At 42.4% G+C, this 24633-nt stretch overlaps 1 protein-coding gene across 2 annotated transcripts in view; it reads left to right on the plus strand.

Annotated features, from left to right (window-relative positions):
- LOC121873317 (serine/arginine repetitive matrix protein 1-like) overlaps positions 1-15335 on the plus strand; it is a 57751-nt gene extending 42416 nt beyond the window's left edge. For both annotated transcript variants that reach the window (XM_042376829.1, XM_042376838.1), the window contains 2 exons: positions 11127-11454; positions 12256-15335. In XM_042376829.1, the coding sequence (XP_042232763.1) occupies positions 11127-11454; positions 12256-13228 (1301 nt within the window). In that variant the 3' untranslated portion in view covers positions 13229-15335. The remainder of the gene's footprint in view (positions 1-11126; positions 11455-12255) is intronic.
- Positions 15336-24633: the final 9298 nt, after the last annotated feature.

The raw sequence follows: 24633 nt of genomic DNA on the forward strand, positions 1-24633 counted from the left end.
TTAACTGGTGAGGGACAGTAGAGGGCGACCCTTAACTGGTAGGGACAGTGGGGCGACCTGTAACTGGACGGTAGAGGGGCGACCCTTAACTGGTAGGGGACAGTAGAGGGCGACCCTTAACTGGTGAGGGGACGGTAGAGGGCGACCCTTAACTGGTAGGGGACAGGTGGAGCGACCCTTAACTGGTAGGGGACGGTAGAGGGGCGACCCTTAACGGTAAGGGGACGGTAGAGGGCGACCCTTAACTGGTAGGGACGGTGGGCGACCCCTTAACTAGAGGCGGTAGTAGAGGGCGACCCTTAACAAGGGGGACGGTAGAGGGCGACCCTTAACTGGTAGGGACGGTAGAGGGGGACCTTAACTGGTGAGGACGGTAGAGGGCGACCCTTAACTGGTGGGGACGGTGAGGGGCGACCCTTAACTGGTAGGACGTGAGGGCGGTTAGAGGGCGACCCTTAACTGGTGGTGAGGGCGACCCTTAACTGGTAGGGGACGGTGAGGGGCGACCCACTAACTGGTGAGGGGACGTGGAGGGGCGACCCTTAACTAGAGGGCGACCCTTAACTGGTGAGGAGGGGACGGTAAGAGGGAGGGCGACCCTTAACTGGTAGGGGACGGTAGAGGGCGACCTTAACTGGTGGGGACGGTAGAGGGCGACCCTTAACTGGTGGGGTAGAGGGGCGACCCTTAACTGGTAGGGGACGGTGCGACCCTAACTGGTGGGACGGGGACGGTGGGGAGGGGCGACCCTTAACTGGTAGGGCGACTGGTGAGGGCGACCTTAACTGGTAGGGACGGTGAGGGCGACCCTTAACTGGTAGGGACGGTAGGGGCGACCAACTGGTAGGACGGAGCGACCATAACCAGGACGGTGGAGGGCGACCTAACTGGTGGGGACGGTGGAGCGACCCTTAACTGGTACGGGACGGTAGAGGGCGACCCTTAACTGGTACGGGACGGTGGGCGACCCTTAACTGGTAGGGGACGGTGGAGCGACCCTTAACTGGACGGGACGGAGGGGCGACCCTTAACTGGTGGCGACCCAGGACGGTAGAGGGCGACCCTTAACTTAGGGGACGGTGGGCGACCCACTGGGACGGTAGAGGCGACCCTAAGGTAGGGACGGTAGCGACCCTAACTGGGTAGGGACGGTAGAGGGCGACCCATAGCTGGTAGGGGACGGTGGAGCGACCCTTAACTGAAGGGACGGTAGAGGGCGACCCATAACTGGTAGGGACGGTGGAGCGATAACTGGTGGTAGAGGGCGACCCTTAACTGGAACGGACCAGAGGGCGACCAAGAGGGACGGGAGCGACCCTTAACTGGTAGGGACGGTAGAGGGCGACCCTTAACTGGTGAAGTGGGGACGACCCTTAACTGGTAGGGACGACCCTTAACTGGTAGGGGAGTAACTGGTAGGGGACGACCCTTAACTGGGGACGGTAGAGCGACCCACGACGGGGGCGACATAACTGTAGAGGGGACGGTAGAGGGCGACCCTAACTGGTAGGGGACAGGCGGGTAGGACGGTAGAGGGGCGACCCTTAACTGGTAGGGGACGGTAGAGGGGCGACCCTTAACTGGTAGAGGACGGTAGAGGGGCGACCCTTAACTGGTAGGGGACGGTAGAGGGGCGACCCTTAACTGGTAGAGGACGGTAGAGGGGCGACCCTTAACTGATATGGGATTTTTTTTTAGCTGCGTTAGTCATCTCAATGCCCGACATGCTTGACTGACTGACTGACTGACTAATACTTTTACACATGAGGGAGTTTTTTTTTTTCAAACGCGTCTCAATACGTAGCTTTTAGGTGATACAGAATGTCATTTCATATACAAGGGTCGTAATATTGTTGTTGTTTCACCCACAGGTAACTGAGTGACGTATCCATGACGTCAGTAGAGTGAGTACTATATATGACTCACACTTGATGTTGTGTCAGGTTAGTACAACACATCACTAGATTAAAACTAAATTGACTTACAAAACTGGTAAGTCATCTTTTCTTCTCCCAAAATATAAAAATACTAAAAATATTATAATCCAGATAAATAATGTGTGTAAAAAATAGATATTATAAACCATATTCCTTGTTAACTACAGTACGTAACCCTGAAATATACTATGCCAGGTATTACCCCAAAATATCCACTAAATTGTGACATTTTTCAGTATTTGACAACATGACTCAGAATTGATTAAATATGAAGATAAATGTACTCATAATATTTAGGCCATGTTTTATTTGTTTTATTATTTAATTATATCAATGAAAACTGGTTAAACTTGCGCTATCTTGGAACCTTGTAACTCAACCTGGATATCATTAGGCTATGTCTGATGTCTCGTTTACCTGTCTCTAATAAGTCAAGCAGGTATATCACAGGTATGTAACCTTGACGTGAGCTACATTCTTTTATAGTTACGTTACATGTGAATTTATATACATATAAGGTAAATAGACACAGGTAAATATATATTATTGAGTAGATTAGGACTTGTAATTAGTTTCACCTGTTGATAAAATATTCATTATTTCAGTAAAAGTTGACTTGTATTTTTAACTATGATGCATATAAGGTGTGAAAACTGGCGTAGTTAACCTGGTTATATTGAGGCTTATAGTTCAGACCTAACCTAAACCTACCCACTCCCCCACCCTACTGTAAACGGCCTCGATGTGGGCGTCTGTAAGAGAGAGAATCTGGAACAATAAGAACAGCCTGACATTAACACACCTGCGGAGGGGGGGAGGTGAGGGGTGAAGAGGAGGAGTGAAATGAGGGGGAAGGGGGTGAGGGGGGGAAAGGTGAGATGAGAATGGGTGAGAAGGAGAAGGATGAGGGGAAAGGAGGAGAGAAGGAAGGTGGGGGGAAGAGAGTGGGGGGCAGTAGTGACCTGACCTGAGCCACATAAGTAAATGTTTCTTGTTTGTGTTGTGTTACGAGTTTGGTTAAGGTTGTGTGTGTGAGTAAAGGAGTGAGGTGGTGGAGTGATTGAGACGGAGAGATGGTGTAACAGGCATAGATAATAAGAGAGACAGATGGAACATGTGGAAAGAGACAGATAAGTAGATAGAGAGCGACACGTAGAGAGACAGATAGACAGACGTAGAGAAAGTTCAATTTACGGGGAATGCGTACAGGTGGTTAGGGTGGTATTGCCCAAGGGAGAAGTTGAGGAAATGGAAAGAAAAGTAGAAAGTATAGGAGAAAGTCCCATGGGAGAGGGGAATGGAAGTACTTTTGAGAGGGGAGAGAAAGTACCTTACATGAGGAGGAAGGAGAGAAAGTGCCATACACTAATAACATAAATATTGTTGGCAGGGATAAGCAATATGTTGTCAGTAAAGAGGGAATGGTGTTGGCAGGGTGTTGTGTGTCTCAGTGAGGGTATAAGTCAGGTTAGGTTAGGAGAGGCAGTTAACAATATTCTCTAATGTGTAGTTAAGGGAAAGAAGAATATAACTTACGAACATGTGTGTGTGTGTGTGTGTGTGTGTTCCTGAGCTGTTGTCAAGCTATGGGCAGAATTGACAACACGAAATATGGGAGGGGGTGGTAGGACCTGGGGGAGAGGTACAGGTCCTGGGGGAGAGAGGGACAGGTCCTGGGGGAGAGGGACAGGACCTGGGGAAGAGAGGGACAGGTCTTGGGGAGAGAGGGACAGGACCTGGGGGAGAGGGACAGGACCTGGGGAAGAGAGGGACAGGTCTTGGGGAGAGAGGGACAGGACCTGGGGGAGAGGGGGACAGGACAGGACCCAAGACCCAAGGTTGACGGGTCTCTGGACGTCTGCCAACTGTTGTCCCGTTGGCTGCCTCTTACCTTCTCTCCCTCCTGTTCCACTTGTCTCTTCTATCTCTCTTATCTCTCACCTTATCTCTACACTGTCAAAATTACACTGAGACTCTACCTTAACTAGATACGTTCACTTATCACCTGTCAAAATTACACTGAGCGTATCTTGTTAAGGTAGAGTCTCAGTGTAATTTTGTCTGATATTAAGTGAACGTATCTAAGTAAGGTAGTCTCTATAATTTTCAAGGTATTATAGTACGATTTTTTTTGTGTGTTTTATCGTAAGTCCAACAGTTGGGCATATTCTCACATCTTCATTTACGATTCTTGGTGACTTTGGCCGACCCTCACCACCACCACACAGACTATCATAAAAACTAGACCCAATTTTGTTGTTTTAAAAAAAGTCACAATATTTACGAACTATAATGGTGATACTTGTCTATACGAGTTTTGTCCTCTGAGGTAAGTAAGGGCTACTTGCTTAAAGCTGTCTACGAGTACGAGTCGGTAATACAACATTGTAATTCCGTAAATTAACTTTAATCTGTCAGATAAGGATTTTAATTCTTTTCTCTGTAATTGATCTAGTGAGTTAGCCAGTGATGAAGTTTTAGATACCTTTAGATGATGATGATGATGATGCTAATAATAATAATAATAATTTTTAAAGTAATACTGAAAATGATAGCAGCCTTCATAAAAAATATAAATAATGCTAAACTCCGCCCACCGATGACGTCATTCTCAAGGCCAAAACAACAACCCCGACATATGACAAACTGTTTAAAAAATGACAGTTCTTTCGTTTACCAATTGGCGACACAGCGCAGGGCTAAGCTTTTTTCGAAGTAAAATATCTGAAGAGTTGTTTATTTTGTCAATCTCACAGACTTGATATAATAGTGGTTTTAATATAAGTGTGAATGTCTCTTAATCTTGGGGTATTTACAAGCAACTGTGTAAGATGAGAGCCGACTTCCCTCCCTTGCTAAAACCAGTTTAGTGTTAGTCGCTGCTTAATTTTCCCCAAATAAATACCGTTGTTCTGGAAGCCAACCTCACACACACACACACACACATATATATATATATATATATATATATATATATATATATATATATATATATATATATATATATATATATATATATATATATACATCATTGAGCCACTTTTTATATAAACATCAATAAAACATCGTGTAAACATTGTCACCAAACTCGCTCCTTCACATCCTTCATAATGTTAACCTCCGAACGAGTTATTTTTGATCCGTTTTCCTCGAATGATTTTAATTAATATTTTTTTAGTCTGTTCAGTCATTCATAGATACATCACCTTAGGTTACATTAATGGCTTATTTACCCAAGAGAAACATTATCAAGACAGGGAGAGGTAATGTAACGGTTCACACAGCCAACAATCAAAGGTTAAGGACATTGTGTGACCGTTATCCAACCTGTATTTAATGGCGGAAGTGGTAACCAAGGCGACGCGGGACGGGACGCCAAGACACACACTGTAATTGTTCCATTGATACACTTACCACCTTTTATTATTACACCAAACAATTACATAAAGTGGAGGTGTTAGTACAGTACTGTAATGATGTATGTGACGCTAATTGTACGTAGATAGTAATTGTGATTAAGGTAGAAAATACAGGTATAGTAATTCCTTTAATGTTGTGCCATAACTTGGTAGTACAGATTATAGTATGAATTATAGGTACAGTAATATCTATAACTGGGCTGTCTAACATGTAGCCAAATACCCTCTAACTGAACCATATTCCAAGATGCCATGTATCCTCAAGCTGGCCCACCTAGATCTGACCAAGTACCCCTCAAACTGAACCATCTACCAAGTGGCCTCTACCGTCAAACTGGGCCATCTAGATCTGGCCAAGTAACCTCCTTAACTGGACCATCTAACAGGGTACCGTGAGCCTCCAGACAGGACACGTTTCAAGGACAGGTATGTTCTGTCAGGCAGTAGGAGACAGGAAAAGGTGGACGGTGTATTGTTGTGGTGGTGATAACATCTGTATTCACCCGGGACATTGATGACTCTTGTAGAGGGGGGAGTGAGAGAGAGGAGGGGGTGTGTGAGAGAAGGGGAAGAGAGACAGAGGAGGAAGAGAGACGGAGGGGAGAAGTGAGACGGAAAGAGGAAGGGAATGAGAAGGGGGGGGGGGGGAGACAGACAGAAAGACAATGAGAAATTTCCAGTAACTAATCACCACGACACAAAGATGGTTTCCCAAAAAGTTCCTACGTTAAATTTCACCTTAAAATGATTACAAAACTACTTATCTAACTCACCCAATTAAACCACGACATCAAGATACCGTAGACAATATTACACAAAGAGTCTGTCGTATATAGATGCTGGGTTTTTTCTTTACTTATTTACGAGAAAAAGGTTGAAAATGTCGTGTGTGTGTGTGAGGATGTGGAAGGTGATTCACTCCGCTTGGTGTTGAGGGGTAAAAGAAAAGATGTTCTCAAGGTTGTGTTGCAGGAGTCACTCGCTAGACCCGGGTTGAGCAATGGTTGTCTTGGTGTTGTCTATCTCTCTCTTTCACCCTTATTGTCTGTCTCTCTCTCTCTCTCTCTCTCATCTGTCTCTGTCACCCTCTGTCTTTCATTCTTCTGTCTCACCTCCTCTGTCTGTTTCTTACCTGTCTCACCTTTTTTATCTCCTCTTTTAGTTGTCTCTCGCCTCTTGTGTCTCATCTCTCAATTGTCTGTCGCCTCTGTTGTCTCATATCTGTTATCTCTCACTTACTCTCTCACCTTAGGGAGGAAAATGAAAGCCTTGTGTTGCGGAAGAAGGAATTAAACCACACGACTTTCACACTAGTTAAGGCGGGGGGCAGGGGGGGGACTTCCGTTCTCTTACTTCCGCTTTGGTGTTGCCCCCCCTCACCCCTCTTCTCCCCCCCCTCCCCTTCTTCCCCCCTCTCTCTTCCTTTCCTCTCCTCTTTCTTTCCCCCTTATTCTCTCCCCTCTTCCCCCTCCTCCTCTCTTCCCCCCTTTCATCAACCGTTCGTAATCACTAATACGACCCGTAGAGCAACTTTCACTTACACATTATATACGTGTCCATCCTCTCTATCCATCTATCTCTCTCTCTCACTATATATGTCTCTTTGTCTCTCTTTCTCTCTCTCACGCATTGTCTTTCTCACTCTCACTTTCTCTACACTAATTTGTCGAGTGAATCCGGCAGCAAAAACCTGACCTCCTCATCCCCTCCCTCAATAACCCCGTGCCCCATCCCCCTCAACAACCCCTGACCCCCTCAAGACTCACCTGCCTTTCCCCCTCAACACCCCCCCATCACCCCCTACCCCCTCTACAATAGAGAGTCGCCCCTGCCAGCTCTGTTTACATATTTAAGGTCTTCTAGAATCATTTTACCCACTAAACTCAGGGTAGTCTCAGTGCAAGTTCGTCGCCATTTTGTAGGTTAACTCTCTGTCCTGTTTATATAGTTTGCTTTTTAGTTTTTTTAATAATCTTATGTTTGTTTGTTTGTTTTTCCCACGTGGATTATAAGAATGCGTTTTGTGTTTCGTTCGAGTCTCGGTGTTATTTGGACGCCATTTTGTTTGTTTGTTCTTAATCTCACGTTCACCATGCCAGTATCGACGCCATTTTAACCTCCAATATCGAATCGTTTCTTTAGAAACCATTTATTCTCTTTCTGTAAAAAAAATCGTAAGTTTATTTATTTTTTATTTTAACTAACAATATATACTATAAAGAGGGGGTCGGGTTATAGTAAAGTCTCAGGGTATTATCGACGCCATTTTGACCGCCATCTTTCTCCCTGGTGGTGGAGTGAGACAGGTGTTGCCATGGCCACAAGTTAAGGGGAGAAACTGTATACAGGTTGGAAGCTCTGAATCCTGTTTCGGGTGTGGCTGACTGTGTGTGTGTGTGTGGGCAGCAATACCAGTTTGAACAACAGTCGTTCAGAACACACAGCTGTTGTCAGGGGTTCACAAGACAGTTGGGGGGTGGGGGTCGTCTCATCTCTTACCATAAAGAACCTCTTCGCCACGTGTGGGTGGGCGGGTGAGCCTGGAAGATGTTCGGAGATGTATCGTGTGTGCGACTTTCAAAACTAGTTCAATTTTACCCTTTGTTTACATTATTAAATTCTTAAATCAAAATGGCCGTCATAAAATACGTCGACTAATCACGTTGAAGTTTCTTCTGTAGACTATAGTGGCCTAGAGGGTAAATTCCTATCAACTTTAGAACCAGTTTGCTCTCTTAGCCTGGGAAAGTGGACGATCTCAAAATGGAATGCCAACTAGTTAGTTATTATTATTATTATTATTATTATTATTATTATTACCTTAACTATGCGTTTAGAAGACTTACCTAGTAACTAAATATTGGATCTAGTTTATCTTCTCACAGTTTTGAGTTATCGTATGTAAGTTGTCTTGTGTAGGGCGGGGCGTTTATAGTCTCCGTTAAGAACTATGTAAATATAGGTCAAGGGATAAGATAGTAATGAGACTATGGTGTCAAGGACGACTCTCGAGGGGGTGAAAAAAGTGTTGACCTAACTGTAAATACGAGTCGTAGGCGGGAGTTTAAACCTGAATGTTCGATGCTCTTTTAAGTGTATTCCTGAAGCTATTGGCGGGAATATATACTGTTTATCAAGATGCGATATATTGTTTAATAAGTTCTATTAATTCATCGTTAATTTTAGGTTTCGGTATCAGTAACTAAGAAGAAAATATTAGTAATAAGATACGTGGACTTAGGCGGCACCCGCTTCGCTATCCCGTTGTCCCGCCAAATATGGACAGTCATTTATAACACCCGAAAGTTACTCTATCTAGCTACTTTTTATATAAATTTATATCTGTGAATATTATAAGAAGGTTAATAATATATAAATCATCACATTAGTTTATATAAGGTTATGTTAAGAGGTGTATGAAAAGAGTTGTTGTTATCAGGGTTGAAGCTCCATCACCATAAACACAACAACGATCCTTGACTTCTCTAACTGTGAAAATTACACCTGCCAGACAACCTCAGCTGAAAAATCATCCTCCAAGAGCCTTTGTTACTCCATGTGACAGAGGTTTTTTTTGTGGGGGGGGGTAGGAGGAGGGTGTGAACAAGTACGTTATATCAGGGTAGATGGGTTGGCTTGGAGCATGTTTAGCGAGGTTACGTTGCCATATAGAGCACACAGGGGCGCGTACGGGACACTACCAGCCAGCCTTCATGTTGCTTCTCTCCTATAACCTCATATAAACAGTTCATTATATATATATATAATCAACACCTCAACCCGCCAGTTGTACTAGATGTTCAGCGATGTTTGTATGTTTTTTATTAATATAACTCCTGCATAATTGAGTTATTTTGGCCCTAAACAAACACACACACAAATATAACAAACAATATAAATTTTCTCAAACTTGTTTTAATGAGATGCTTCCGAAGTTCTACGTATTTGTGGTGGGAAAGAGCTTTAATTTCTTCGACTACTTTCCATAGATGACCCAGAAAAATATATTACACTTCAAGAAAATAGAATCCAACCGCGTTATTACCGTCAATGTACCGGTTTTTATGGGAAAATTCAACCGGTTAGTCTATTTCTCGTAGGCATTTACACACACACACACACAGTACTTGAGTTTTTTCTGATTGTACCGTTACTTAGCGGGGTCATCGGGGCAGTGCCATTGTCTTAGGGGGAGGAGAGCAATGCCATTTTCTTAAGGAGGGAGAGTGGACGGGGCCATTTTCTTAAAGGGGAAGGAGAGGACAATGAGGGAGGATGGGGCCATTTTCTGAAGGGGATCATAGACCTTATTTAAAGTCGTCTTTGTGATAGATAGACAGATATAAAGGCAGATAGATAGATATGCCCTAAATTTGTTTATCATGTACGTAAATAAGGCAGATAAACAATGATAAACAGTAAGAGAGAGAGTGGAAGAAAGGAAAGAGAATGTAAAGTGAGAGAGATTGGAAAGAGGGAGAAAGGAAAACCGAGAGAAAGGGAAATCGAATAAGAGAAGAAGAGAGAGAGAGTTGGAAGGAAGGAGAAAGGAAACTAGAGAATGGAAGAAGGGAGAAAGGGAAAACGAATATAAGAGAGAAGGGAAGGTGGAAAAGGGGTAAAACTATGAGAGAGAGAGAGAGAGAGAGAGACCATCAACACTTACTAGCACCGCCTGGGAGAGCTCTGTCTGACCAGCAACCTCCATATTTTCAAGCGACCGGTTCAACTTTAATATAAAATTTCCTGTCGAATCCATCCACGAGCCTTTAATGTAGGTCACTGAGTAAAAGTAAAAGAATCGAGTATTTCCTTATTCGACAGCAACGTATAGTCGATTGGAAATAATTTGTAACTGTTGAATATTTTTATTATTTTTTTTTAGGCTTGGGGAAAATAAGTAGTGTTTAAAAAGTACCACGAACGGGATTGCTAAAATGTTTACTTATTTATTATTATTATTGGGATTCCATCACCTATATATATATATATATATATATATATATATATATATATATATATATATATATATATATATATATATATATATATATATATACATACATACAGTATAAGATGGCTGGTGTGTGTGTGTGTCGCTCGGGAGGTCCCTTGGTAAAACCCGTCAGCGAAATCGTTATCAGAACCAACTGTATTAAAAAAATGGGAGGGGGGAGATTAGATTAAGTTTAACTTGGATTGTGTTAGGTTAGGTTGAGTTAGATTGTGTTGGATTAGCTTACAGTTAAGTCGGATTGCGTTAGGTACACTTAGGTTAGGTTCTGTTAGGTTAGGTTAAAGTTAAGTTAGATTGTATTAGGTTAGATTAAAGTTAAGTTAGGTTGTGTTCGGTAAAGGTTAAGTTCCAGGGTTCCTACAGTTATTCAAATCCTGGAAAAGTCGTGGAAAACTAGAACAAAAATTAACGGCAACTTGCAACACTTCATATATGACATTTTCTCTATAATAAGCAACATTGTGTAACCTTTACCTTTTACATATTTCCCTCCAGTTGTCAACACGTTCATATTATGTGTATGAGCGACACACTGGGAAAATGTTATTGTTTTGGGTTAGGTTAGGTTGTAGGTATGTTCTCGGTTAAAGGTATTATTTTAGTAGTCATTCTCGCTAAATTTACTTGTATTTGACCCTATATGGCCTGAAATATATTGTGTTGATAGTGGTGCCTGACTCTTGTTGTGCCTCGTGTTGCTCCGGTCGTCTCGTGGCTGTCAGCTCCTGTAGTGACGACTGTTGTTTATTTCAGACGAGGAGTGGGAGCGTCACGTGGCTACCGAGGTGAGGGGGGAGGCGGGACTCATTCTGGTGCAGCCCTCCTGGCGTGGGCGTGACCCTCCCGCCCACGGCCAGGGACACCCACCGCCTACCAGAGCCGCCCACAGGAGTGCCACCCACCACCAGGTGTATGTAGGCAGGAGTCAGTCCCCTACACGAGGGCGTGCCCGCGCCCCTCATAACTCACCCCCTGGGGCACGCCATCCTTCCCCTACCCGCGTCCCCCGTGACCTATCCCCTATCAGGCCCGTGCACCAGAAGAGGACCCCGCCACGCCCACACGCCCACACCAGAGACAGGTCAGTGCCCCTCCACGCCCGTGCCCCACACAGGCTAGATCTGCGATGTGCCCTAGACACAGGTCAGTACTCTCCCACGCCCACACCAGCTACAGGTCATGACGCCCACACCAGCCACAGGTCAGTACCCCGCCACCCACAGGTGTTAGGTTGTGGCACAGGTTTAATAATATCATATACGGAGGGGGAGAGAGTGGCGGTATATGTGATGATATATAAAACGGTGGGTGGACACATCCTTGTATATACTGTGTGGTGGTGTATAGTGTGTGGTGTATATTGTGTGGTGTTGAGAATGTGGAGCCTGGGTTGTGTGAATGTCCCGTTGTTGACACTCTGCTTTCATTTAACATTTGTATTGTGATGATATTATGAAACAGTTTACAATGTTGTCACCTCCCCAGTGGCGTCATCGCCCACCTGGAAAAGTGTCATGGGATTTTTGCACCAAGTTTAGTTTCACCGACCAGCTTAACGTGCCGGTAGTGTAGCGTGAGACGTAATTGTTTATCTGAGTATATGTTATCAGTATCAGCCTTAAGACCTGCCGCCAGCATGTAGGTAAGTCCTTCACTCTCGAAGTGTTGTTGACGGTAATGATGGTGTTGCACAGGTAAGTGTGTGGGCGGCGAAGCAGGTAAGTGTGAGGGCGGCGAGGCAGGTAAGTGAGGTTGTGGCCAGATGGTCGCTAGTGTGTTGTTGTTAGTGAATCATTCATACTTGTTGGCTTCATGACACAGACTGCCGCCATCATGTTGTTACTGTAGTGTAGGCCACCTCACCAGCAGTAGTGTGTTTCAGGAGTGAGTCGCCAGTCTCTCCACGTGAGAGGTTCCAAGACGCCCGCGACAAGTTCCGCTCTCTGGAGCGAGACTGGCAGCGTCCAGATCGTCCAGACTGCCAGGCGCGCCCCCACGCCCACGGTGGAGTGTGCCGTACGCCCTCCTGGGAGCCCAATCCCAAGGGCGGATCAGGCGTGAGGGAGGCCCGGGGGTCAGTGGAGCAGGGAGGGCGGGACGAGGGCGTGTGGCCCAAGAGTGACCGTGACACAGGCTACGGCTCCCGGGACGGTCTGCTGCGAGAACGACCCCGGGGTCGTGACTTTGACCGTGGCTACGGCACCTGTGACACCCGCGACTCTGACCCCTGGCGCCGGGAGGTGGGTCACCGCACCCCTGACCCCTGGCAGAGGGAGCCGCGTGCCCCTAGTCCCACCAGAGCCCCTCGCGGCCGAAGTCCCACCAGGGAGTACCGGGTGCCGCGGGTCAGGTCCCCAGACCGTACAGACTACCACCGAGCCAAGTCCATGCATGACCTGAGCCAGCGACGGGCAGCTAACGAGAACGAGGAGGACCGCGGTGGCTGTAACGACCCCCGTAGACGGTCCATGTACGACACGGCAGAGGACCCCCGCCCCTTGAGGGAGTCTCGCACGAACCGCCACTACCGCTCACAGGCCAGCCTCCGCCGTCACAACTCTTGCAGCTCAGACTCGTGCCACTCAGCTGACAGCTACAACGAGCTGCCAGAAACCCGCAGGTTCCCGGGTCTTGACCGGGCCACGGCCCGCCCAGACCCCCTGGAGCACGCCCGCGGCCACCCCCACACCGCCCACCTTAACAGTAAACGCACCTTCGATTACCCGGTGAATGGCGGCACGGCGGCCGTACATATCAGCCGTGCCCAACATGACGACTACAGGCGCTTCCGTTACGACCACACCACCACCCCGCAGTTTATCCGCTCCACCTCCGTGCCCACCACCCACTACTAAATACACACACACACACCCACACCCACACCGTGTCTACTCCCCTGCAGTCGTTTCCTAACACGCTCCTGGTTCACGTCATCTCTCCAATGCTCTTGGTGAATTATATTGCTTGTGCTTTCCCTTTATCCACTGTCTGGCCCTGCTTGTGTTATACAGTACACACAGAAGAACTCGTGAGTTGTGGACACAGGCAGGCGGGCGGTGGGATCAGTGTGCTGGTGGGCGGGATGGTTGGCTACGCGGTGATGCTCTCAGTCCCGGCTCTGTGTTGACGGATTGTGTTGTTAGTAATGATAATATGTTAAGGACAGGTACGAGCGTCAACCAGACCAGCTGTGAGATGCTAATGTGCTCTTGTACTGTCGCTGTGTGTGGGGCGATAAGGAGTGTCCCACCCCTGAGTGTCTGTAGTGATGAGTGCCCAGCCCCTGAGTGTGTGGGGGTGATGAGTGCCTCGCCTCTTAAGTGTGTGTGTGCGCGTGTATGTTACCCCCGTTTACTAAGAATATCCTATTGACAGCTTCTATATACCGGGATAATTGCTTCCCTGTACCGGTATGCGGCTCTCCCGTCCATATGTACGTTTTACAGGTGTGTAGATAATTGTTGTTCGCTTATTCTGTGTAGGTTTTTTTTAATCATCATAACTGTGAATAATGATGTAATGATTATTATTTTTATTTCTCATTATGTATGTGAGCAGTGTTAGTGGGTGAGGTGTAATCTTGAACCACACCTACTACCTATATTAAACTGTATATAGTAATTAATAAAAAACTTTTATGTCCACCAGTACAACACAGTGTCAGATGTCTGTGTTTTTTGTCAGTCAATTTCTGTTTATCTGAGACTGTAACCATCGCTCTTAAACATTCATAATATAATGTTTATCTCTGTAGTGATGGATGTTTTCAAACACTTTTATTATGTGTAAATTAATATTTTTTATTTTATTTTTTAGTTTTTTATCCCTAGCTGTAAACACTCACTTGCGTATATAAGTCAATCTATTATTTTAAACATTTATGGTATTTTTAAGTCAATTATCTGTGACTAAACATTGATGTGTGTTTGTTAAGTCACTATATCTCATTCTGGCTGTAAACATTACTTACTTAAGATGATTTTTTGCCATAACTTTGATGTATATGAAGTCTAGTGTGTTGACTGCCCTGCTTAAATGTTTAATCACCATGGTGGTAGTTAAATCACCATGGTGGTAGTTAAATCACCATGGTGGTCGAATCGCCATGGTGGTCGTTAAATCACCATGGTAGTCGAATCACCATGGTGGTAGTTAAGTCACCATGGTAGTCGAATCAACATGGTAGTCGAATCACCATGGTGGTAGTTAAATCACCATGGTGGTCGAATCGCTATGGTGGTCGTTAAATCACCATGGTGGTCGTTAAATCACCATGGTGGTCGTTAAATCACCACTGTCGTCTGTTTCTTTGACTGTTTATTTGTTTGTTTGTGTTTTTTCTCTAATTACTGTTTGCCAAATCATTAAGGTGTAGAAATAACTTTTGTAATGGTGGTTGATTTGTGGTTTATTGATGGTGGTGATTGGTTGATTGTGGTTATTAATTAATGATGATGGTGGCTGATTTGTAGTTTATTGATGGTGATTGATAGTGATGATGGTGGTTGATTGTGGTTATAATGATCATAATATGGTATTTGACAACCATTACTGACTTAAATGGCGGTGATGGTGGTTGACTGTCATGGATGACTTAAAAATAGGGGTTAAATCTGCTATTAATTGACAATCAACAACCATTACGTGTGTGTGTGTGATCAATTACCTAATATGTCATCATGTGCACTAGAAAAGTTAATTCCTACTCCCTTTACCCCCTACCTTCTACTCCCCACTCCCTTTATCCTCCACACCCCTTCCCTACACCCCTCCTTACCCCTTACTCCCCGCTTCATGTCACTGGCTAATGGACCCTTTGAGACTGTGTATATAGTGTACAAAATGTGAAGTTGTTTGTTTGTAAATTATGCAACACACGAGCTCTGAATGCCAATATATTATAATTATTATTTTTTATTTTTTTTTTTTTGCTGGTAACTTGAATAAAGATTATCAAGGGAGCATATGTTGTTTTATTTATCTATTTTATTTTTGGAGGGATATGTAGGTGTTTCAGGTATGTCTGTCTGTTTAGTTGTTATTTTCAATGCTATTTTATTATTATTATTAGTAGTAATAATGATAAGAAAATATTGTTTGATTTTTATTATTATTATTATTATTACTACGTCATGGCTGGTGAAGTGCCAGTTACGTGTTATAGATTTGGAGCAAGAGTTTCACGCCGTCACCTAGATTGCTGGCTGCCTCCCCACACCTTCAATATCCACAAATTTCCTCACATTCCGGTAAGTCTGGCTTATAATTTAGTCCTGCATATAAATTATAATTAAATATAGGGTCAATTTATGTTTTGGAAAATTCTGACGGAGTGCTTGGAAGATCTCTCAGCTGTGGACAGAGATATAATTTTATCGTGACGATAGCCTTTCGAATTACCGCTAACAGACCACATTTTTTATTCCTCCCTATTGAGATTAAACACTTCATTTGTAGTTTATGTGTTGAAAAATATCATATCAGTGAATAATCCCGTCATAAATAAATACAAAATGCGATCCTTCATTATTTATTTTGACACATTTTGTTGGACATCACCGCCTATGCGAATCAAGTTTTTTTTAACAACCTTGGGAGTCATTCTATCGTGTTTTGTAAGCTAGTCTGTGTTCTTGATAATAAATAAAATGAATTAAACTCTAGTGCTTCACCTTGAATAATGAGAAAATAAACTCGACAAAATCTTTACCGGTCCTGGATTTTCCTATAAGCTATGCACAAAATATTAAACTAACGTATTTTTTAGCGTTATGTCACTAATTCAATCTTTTTAAGTACCTCAGATGATTAACAGCTTCACGAGAAAGTTTGGTACTTTGAACTTTAAATTCCTGTGGCCAGAGCAACACTATAGAACTGGGGAGGGAGGAACTACTTAACGTTACAAGGTATAAGAAAGTTTTAATATTATTTAACTTGGGTGAAATTCATGTTCTACTTTGATAGTGATGATTTTTTATATACCCTGTATTAATATTCAGTATGTTGCGTATAGAATGCTAGATATGGCCAGTTACTAAGGTGTGTGTGAACTTATCCCCATATGTAATAATTTATGAATCACCAACCAAACTTTACAAACTTTTACCTGTTTGGTTTGACTAGATTGATTGATTTTTTTTGTGGTCATAAAATTACTTTTAATCCTCCATGTTCGTTGAGAATGTCTTTAGTTTTAGTAACTTATTTTAGGTTTTTCCATGTTTCTTCATTAGTTAAAATCCAAGTATATTAAAATAATTATAATTAATGATGAAGATCCTGTCTGAAAGTAGAATTAAAATTGCGGAGCTAAATTGAAACTTTCACCGTTCGCGTGTGTATGTAAGGCAATTCATTATTAACTACTGTAAAAAGCTTATGTTCGACTCGCGACATTAACATTTTCATTAATTTCAGCTGTGGAACAAAGAGGTACCCAGACAGTGAGGCCATGGTCAATACACACAGACAGGTATTGGGCATGGCCAGTACATCAACCATGGCCAGTACATCAACCATGGCCAGTACTCCAGCCAGACCAGCACAATACAGGTACAGTGCTTTTAAATCCAGCACGGAAATATTGGATTACTGTACAGTGATAAGATGAGATAATTTTCAATTTTCAAAATATTTACCAGTTAGTTACATGGCTTAACTACCTATTGTAAGACACTTCCCACAGAACATAATAATTCTTTCTCACTTCGTGAAATTAATGAAAAATACAAGAGCAATCCATTTGAAGTGATATAGGTTTTACATGTTTAGTCTGCAGAGTACGCTTAACCCCTTGTGTATTGTGACCTCTGCTGAATAGCATCGTCAAGCGAGGACCCCCACTACCCCATTCTTGACAGAGTTCAACCTGTCTGATGACTTTTAAAATACCAATGTTTGGCGAGCCAAGTATTTGGCCAACCTACTAATTCCACTACTACATTCTTAAATGATTTTGCATAGTAGTGATGATCTTTCACACCTTGAGGAGCCTAGAGCAGTAAGGGAATGTACTTTTACTGCCTGGTCCTTTTCCTATACAACACCTAGATTGTACAATTGGTTGCCTGCATCCATGAAGCAGCTGACTTCTATGGAGGCCTATAAGAAACAACTTAAGGCCTTTTTTTCTTTAAAGCTTTTGATCCTGAACAGGGTACAGTGATGGAGAGTTACAGGGTTTAGGAAGTACTGTATTAAAATTTAGGGTACAGTATATGAATGACAGAAGTCGAACTGTCACTTTTTGTGATCATTTATTGTAGTACAGTTCAGTACAGTATTTCTTTTTACTCTCAAGTCTTTGACTTTGTATTGTTTCAAGCACTAGTGAATTCATTAATAGAAATTGCACTTTTGAGAACCAAAAGACCAGCTATTATTAATATTATTATTAATATTATGAAGCGTACTGTACAGTACTGTAATTTATATATTTTTTTCAGGTTGGTGCAAGACGATGACCAAAGAATTTTTGAGCGTCAGTGCCGGACTTGTGTAGAAAGACGGAACTGGGTGTTATGGTAAAGTGTTGATCTTGTTAAGAGTAAAAAATTTACGTTTAGCAAAGAATTTGCATGGAAGTAGTTTTGATGGAACTAAGAAGTTTTTCATGGCAAGTCGTCACTTTCAAATCCTTAGTTATGTAAAATTTTGAAAAGTAATGGGAATAGTTATTGAAGTAATTGTTAAATATCAAAGCGTACAAATTTGTGGCTCTTGGCTGTATACAGTAATGAAAAATAAATCTAAAAGGCTGTACAATACTGTAGTTAATATTGATTAAAAATGTTGTGATAATTTAATGCTAAATATTACTTTAGTCATGATAATTTGTGATACCTGCAGTTGGCTAATAAGGATTATTTTTTAGCATGAGTGGGAAACAAATTTGTAGAGGAGACAAGTTATGGTGTTGTTAATTTGAGATGTTTATTTTAACAAAATCATGATATTCTGAAGACTCCATTTAAAGTACAGATGAATAGTTTGATACAACTAACGTGTTAAGTACCATGACTAAATTTGTCCAAATTCAGTGTCATGCTTGAATTACTGGCTAAATGGCTAATGGTTTGTTGCATCAAAAGTGTTTATCTATTTTTCTTTTATCATATTCGCCACTTATCAGCCTACTAGCCGGTCTATCCAGTGTTAGTGCAGGAGGGAACCGGGGAACCTAGTATGGTGTTTGGTAGTGAAGGTCACACTGGATAATATCCTTCTCACGTGTATCCGGGCCGAGGCTCGAACCCTTGACATATTGGTAAGAGTTACGCGTGTTACCGCTGTACCATCAAAGTACTTTAAATGTACAAGGGCCATTGAGGTGTTTAAACTGCAGTAGTGAAGTTAGATGTCAAGACTTTACCAGAGACCAGGCTCGGGATGTCTGCAGCCCTCCAAGCCACGAAGAGGATTTTTTAAATATGCCGTAACGTCAATGTCCTTTAAATTTGGGAGGATAATGATCTGTTAAAGTAGGCAAATGCATTAGTGAAAATTATTTTGTATTTATAAAGTAACTAACATGTTTGTGCAGGATGGGAGTCAATAAAGTGACATACCAAAGGGTAATGTTTTGCACCAGCTTAATGTTCAAAGTAAAACGTGCTTGACAGAACTAATATACAGTACTGTATTTCTTTTCAACCGTTTCTATACAGAATTACTATTGACTAAGTTCATGTAATATATTGCAGGTCTCTTCAGAGGTGAAAGTTACTGGAATGACAACAATCTTGGGTAAGTTACCAAGTTTATGATGAACAGCAAAGTTGTGGCTCTAGGCTGTACAGTAAACCCTTGTTATTCGCAAGGGTTAGGTTCCAAGGAATGGCGCAAATAGGCAAAACCACGAATAGCAACTTATAATACCTTAGTAAACTACCGTATACTATACCAAACAACTGACCAGCCGCAGCAGCACTCATCCCTCTTTTAACTTAGTTAATAATTCAACTTTCTTTGTCAGAGTCATCACTGACTGCCTTTTACATTTCACCCCACTGACATCACTAGCACTGACACTAAGCAGTCTTTTAGGGACCATTTCATACAGAAACACTAAAGTTTTGAGAGTACAACACAAGATGCTGTGTCACAGGCAATGGTTGAGTGCGAACAGAGGAAGAGGAGATGTTTAGGGTGCATGGGGTGACTGTTGCATTGCAGGAAAAGGCTCACGAGCTAGCCACCACTTGCTTACCACGAATTGTTGAAATCATGAATCACAAATCCGTGAATGGCAAGGGTCAACTGTATACAGTAATGTAAAGTAAATATCTTGAAGGCTAGTTACTTATTCAGAGTAAAATGTGACGACAGAAAGGGTTAATTGTAATGTAGCATCTGAACAAAGTAAAATCATTGGTATCAAACAACTTTAGGTATAAGTACAGTATTTGTACTGAATAGAAATTTAATTGTAGTATTTTCTATTTCAGGTTATGGCAGCTACTCGAGCACGGCAGAATTGGCTACACACTGAACGTTGCTTGTTTCTCCTTATTGGCGAGTTGCTCTTAGAATATGTCTTCAAATCTTAGATAATGATGGTGGTATTAAAGATGAGTGAAATTGACTTCCCAGGGTACTCTTGGTAGTTGAGTTTGCTGTTTAACAGTGTGGTTATGCTAAGTGTTGGATGTTAATATGTAATGTCAAAGTAACTGTACAGTATTAAGATCAAACACTTAGCATAACCACACTGTTAAACAGCAAACTCAACTACCAAGAGTACCCTGGGAAGTCAATTTCACTCATCTTTAATACCACCATCATTATCTAAGATTTGAAGACATATTCTAAGAGCAACTCGCCAATAAGGAGAAACAAGATGACGCCTTAAAAATGACTGTACTTTGTCTTAAGAAATAATAAAGAGATTATGAGAAGACATGGTCTTTTATTTTGATGACATTGTTTACGAAAATACAAAGTGCTTGGCAAGCACCACTGGTCTTGCCAAGGCATGAGCAGAAAAGAGTTGCTGTACATCTTGTAAGTTTTGTAACATAATGTTGAAGATTTTATCACTATACTTCATTACACCAAATATCATGTTTTGTTGAAGACTATCACATCTTATGATAGTCTTCAACAAAAGATATTTGGTGTAATGAAGTATATTGTGATCGTCTTCAACTACTTAGTACAGTACACCCAGAATAACACACAAACACCAAAAACTGACCTTGGAAATCCATATGTGGTGAGAAATTAGTATTGCAAAAGTAATTACAGTATGTAATACATTTTGCAACACAAAAAACTCCTGGAGTCTTTGAAGCAGAGAAGGGAGGAGCCTGGATGGACGTACTCGGGTTATATACAAGGGGAGGGTAGTAGGAGCAAGAGTACCAGCACAGAACCAGGGGACAGGACACCCACCATCCACTCTACCTCCCACCCAGGAGGAGGCGAGCACCATGTCACCTGTCATCTTTGACCGCAAACCACAAGGGATACAGTAAACGAGTCAACCGCAGAGAATGGAGGAGGGCCGGAGTCAAGACCAGAGACATTACAGAAGACAATTTCCGGCTTGAAACTCGTGTACACTAATCCTGACATGTTTCTCGGCAAGAGAGCGGCGTTTGTAACACTACTGAGGGTACATCAACCCGTTATAGTAAGTGTTATAGAGCTGTTGTACAAAAACAGGAGAGTCAAACCAGAGGAATGCGAGTTCAATATAGATGGATATGACTCATTTATGAACCTTTCCCAAGAAACTTGCAAGAGGGGTTTGGTTATCTATGCTGGGCAAGACCTTAGAGCCAGCCAGGTGAGGGTGCAGGGAGAGGATGTTTTCAAAGAATGTAACATTAAACAAGGGGAGAGACTTACTCATTGTTGGATGTATCTACAGATCCCCAAACTGTAGCGTATTAAACCAGAGGAACTTAAGAACCTTAATCGACAATGTAATGGTGCAGAACCCTAGCCACCCCCTTGTCATGGGGGACTTTAATTATGGTGACAGCGACTGGAAAAATGAATCCACGCCAAACAACTTAAATAATCCAGCCACTCGTTTTCGTAAATCCTCTGAGACAATTTTCTATTCCAACATGTTAAAGATTCGACTCACTACAGAAGGGAGCAAACACCCAAACCGCTGAACCTCATCATAACTAACGAGGAGGGAATGGTGGCCAGTTGGCACCAGTCACCACGTAATATTGTCCTTCAGATTTAACTGTTGGTTCATGACAGAACGAGGCCAAGGTTCAAATATTACAAAGGAAATTATGACGGGATGAGAGAGGAGATGGGGAGTATACACTGCCCTGACTTACTAAGGAATAAGAACGCAGATGCTAAGCTGAATATCATACCCAGTAACGTAAACCATTCGAACGACAAATATATACCTAAGACCAAACCCAGTGCCTCCAAGAATACAAGGAGACTACTACACATGAACCATGCAGCGGTCAGCAAAGTTAAGAAGAAAACTCAGGATTTCGAGAAGTGGGTTAGACAAATGATGAGCAGGACAGGAGGATGTAGGCGCCAGGAACCAAGCAAAGTCAGAGTGTAGAAGGGCTGAAAAAGAGTTCCAGAGGCAGATTGCTAGTGAGGTCAAGTCAAAGATTGTAAGAGCTGCAAAATGATCTCTATGAGCTTCAAAAATGGTCGAGGAAATGACTGCTAAGATTCAATGTCACAAAGTGCAAAAGGCTGGCTCGCACCAATAGTAAGGAGGTGTATCACATGTCCCAACAGGATAAGAGACTGCATTAATTGAGACCCAATGGTAAAAGGACCTGGGTGTGGTGTTGATAACGAATGTAAGTTCTCGGGGCATTGTGAGAAGGTGAAACCGGTAACAAAACTAGAAGGTTCATGATCTTCAAGAGATAGGTGCTTCCCCGTCTGGAGCATTGTCACCCCGTCTGGTCCCTGAGGTTTGATAGATATTGTCAATTGATTCAAAATGTTCAAAAGAGGGCCAACAGACTGGTGCCTGCTCTATGGAACCTCAGTTACCCAGAGAGATTGGAGCGCCTGCAACTCCCTAGCTTATACTACAGACGCGCGAAGGGCAACCTAATCGAAGTGGATAAGCATTTCAGGGGGCACTACTTGGTTGAACGTACATTCCTGGAGCTGGTAGACACCCGCCCCACAAGGGGTCACACCTCAAACTTGAAGAAGCCGCACAGTACATTGTTGGGGTCTTATGAGAAATTTGGACTTCCAAATTTTTTAAACTTGCATTAAAGATACAGTTTTTCGTACAGATTTTAAATGTGAAACTGATGTTTTGCCGAAATGTGTTATTGGTGACTTACTTGTTTATGAATCAGAAGTGCTGGCCAATCATCCTTACATAAGCTCGTACAAATTTTGCCCTTTGTGACGCTGGCGCTACGTAAACTCACACAGGTACCCACCAAACACTCGGCCATCAGTACCGGCTTGTTCCTTGTTTATGCTCTTGACAGCATTCCACAACGATACAATTTTTGGAGTGTTTGCGCAAAAATAGACACTATTCCTGCAAATAAACGCCAATAAATTTTAAGTATATTTATTTCCGCCAAAAATGAGTTATAACACTTAGAATCAGCATAAAAACTGTACTAGTGACAAATTTTTAAGCAAAATTTAAGTCCAAATTTTTAATAAGATCCCATTGTTGGTATATTGTTTATGTACACTGTATACCAGCACTGTATATTATATACCTGATTTGTCTATGTACATTATGCCAGCACTGTTTATGTAAGTATTGTACTGTACATTGTATACTGGAGGAAACTCTTCTCGCAGACAGGACTCGAACCCAGGACAAAGTGGGTGACAGGTGTGCTCGTTACCTGCAATAGCATTACGCAGGTATATCAGCATTTATATAAACAACACAGGTATACAGTTTAGTATGTATATATACTATTTTTAAAAGAAAAATTCATTTTAGGTTCGAATACAAGTTAATGACTAATCGCAAAGAAACATTGAGTAAAAGTGGGAAAACTATGCATGAAAACAATGGCCATAAAACAATGATAGAGGAGGAAAGTAAATTTGAAACGTAAAAGAAGTTACTGATTAAGTGTGTCAGGATGGGGAGCTGGACACACCTCTGTGCACTACCTCATTATCTTGTCACCTTAATGCTACCCACGCATTTACAAATGTCACCTGTGTCATTTTATTTATTTACATATTCAGCCTTATCCTCAAATAAAGTCAACAAATAAACCAGAAAATTTGTTGCATTTATTTTTTAGTCAATGATTGTAGGTATGTGGACTCTTTCAGGTACTGTAATAAGGTACAAAAAGGACAATAATGAAAGTTTTATATTGAGTGTTGGTAACCGCATGAGGGTGCCCACTCAGGTCTGACTGTCTGTTTACCTTTCCGGGAGTAGTGTGGGAGTCCAGGAGCAGGATGGCTGTATGAGCTCATGTTTATCCTGCTGACTAACATTCACGTTATACAGTGTGGAGGTGAGTGATAAGTGTATGGACGCAGGATGGCTGCTACACTGCCCTCAGATGGCCACCTGCAGGAAGCCACCACTAAGAAGACTTCACGCCGACAGTGGAGTGTTCAAGGTACTGGTCCTGTCTTCATCCACACGTATTTATTTTATGTTATTGCTGTCCATTAATCCCTGCCGCTGCAAATGCTATTTGGTAGATATTTAGGCGCCTAAGGGGTAATTACTTATAAAGAAATATTGGAGTTGGATTTTCTGGCCATGTGAAATCTGTCTTTGTAAATAATGCCTGTACAGCAAAGGAATAGGAGCAACAGGTATCACTAGGGTGGGTTGAGAGGGAGGGCAATATAGCCAAAATGTGTCTATGTATCACTGCAAGCCTCGTGTCATTATTGGTGGACATCTGAGGGTGTAATGATGTAAGACATATATTACTGTTGCACAATTAGGTTAAATTTAGGTGCACACACACTAATGGTGTAAGGTAGAGTGGATGCAACACTTTACTCTTGTACCATCAACACTGCATAAATGAAACACTGTGGCTAACTGTATGAACAAATTTCGTTACTAGTCTCTTGCAATGGTTGAGAAATTGTGTTCATCACATTGTCTGTCACGGCCATTGCAGGAGACTATGTAATGATATTTGTCCGTACGATTGACCTCAGCCTACATAAAAGCGATTAGTGCTGGATGACAGTTGCACACGTTATTCAGCAACTTGAAGAAATTATATAGTACTAAATAAATTAAATGCTTTCTTGCCTCATGAAAAGCTCCAAAAATTAGAAG

The sequence above is a fragment of the Homarus americanus genome, unplaced genomic scaffold (assembly GCF_018991925.1).
Source record: "Homarus americanus isolate GMGI-L3 unplaced genomic scaffold, GMGI_Hamer_2.0 scaffold55640, whole genome shotgun sequence".
Classification (NCBI taxonomy): Eukaryota; Metazoa; Arthropoda; class Malacostraca; order Decapoda; family Nephropidae; genus Homarus; species Homarus americanus.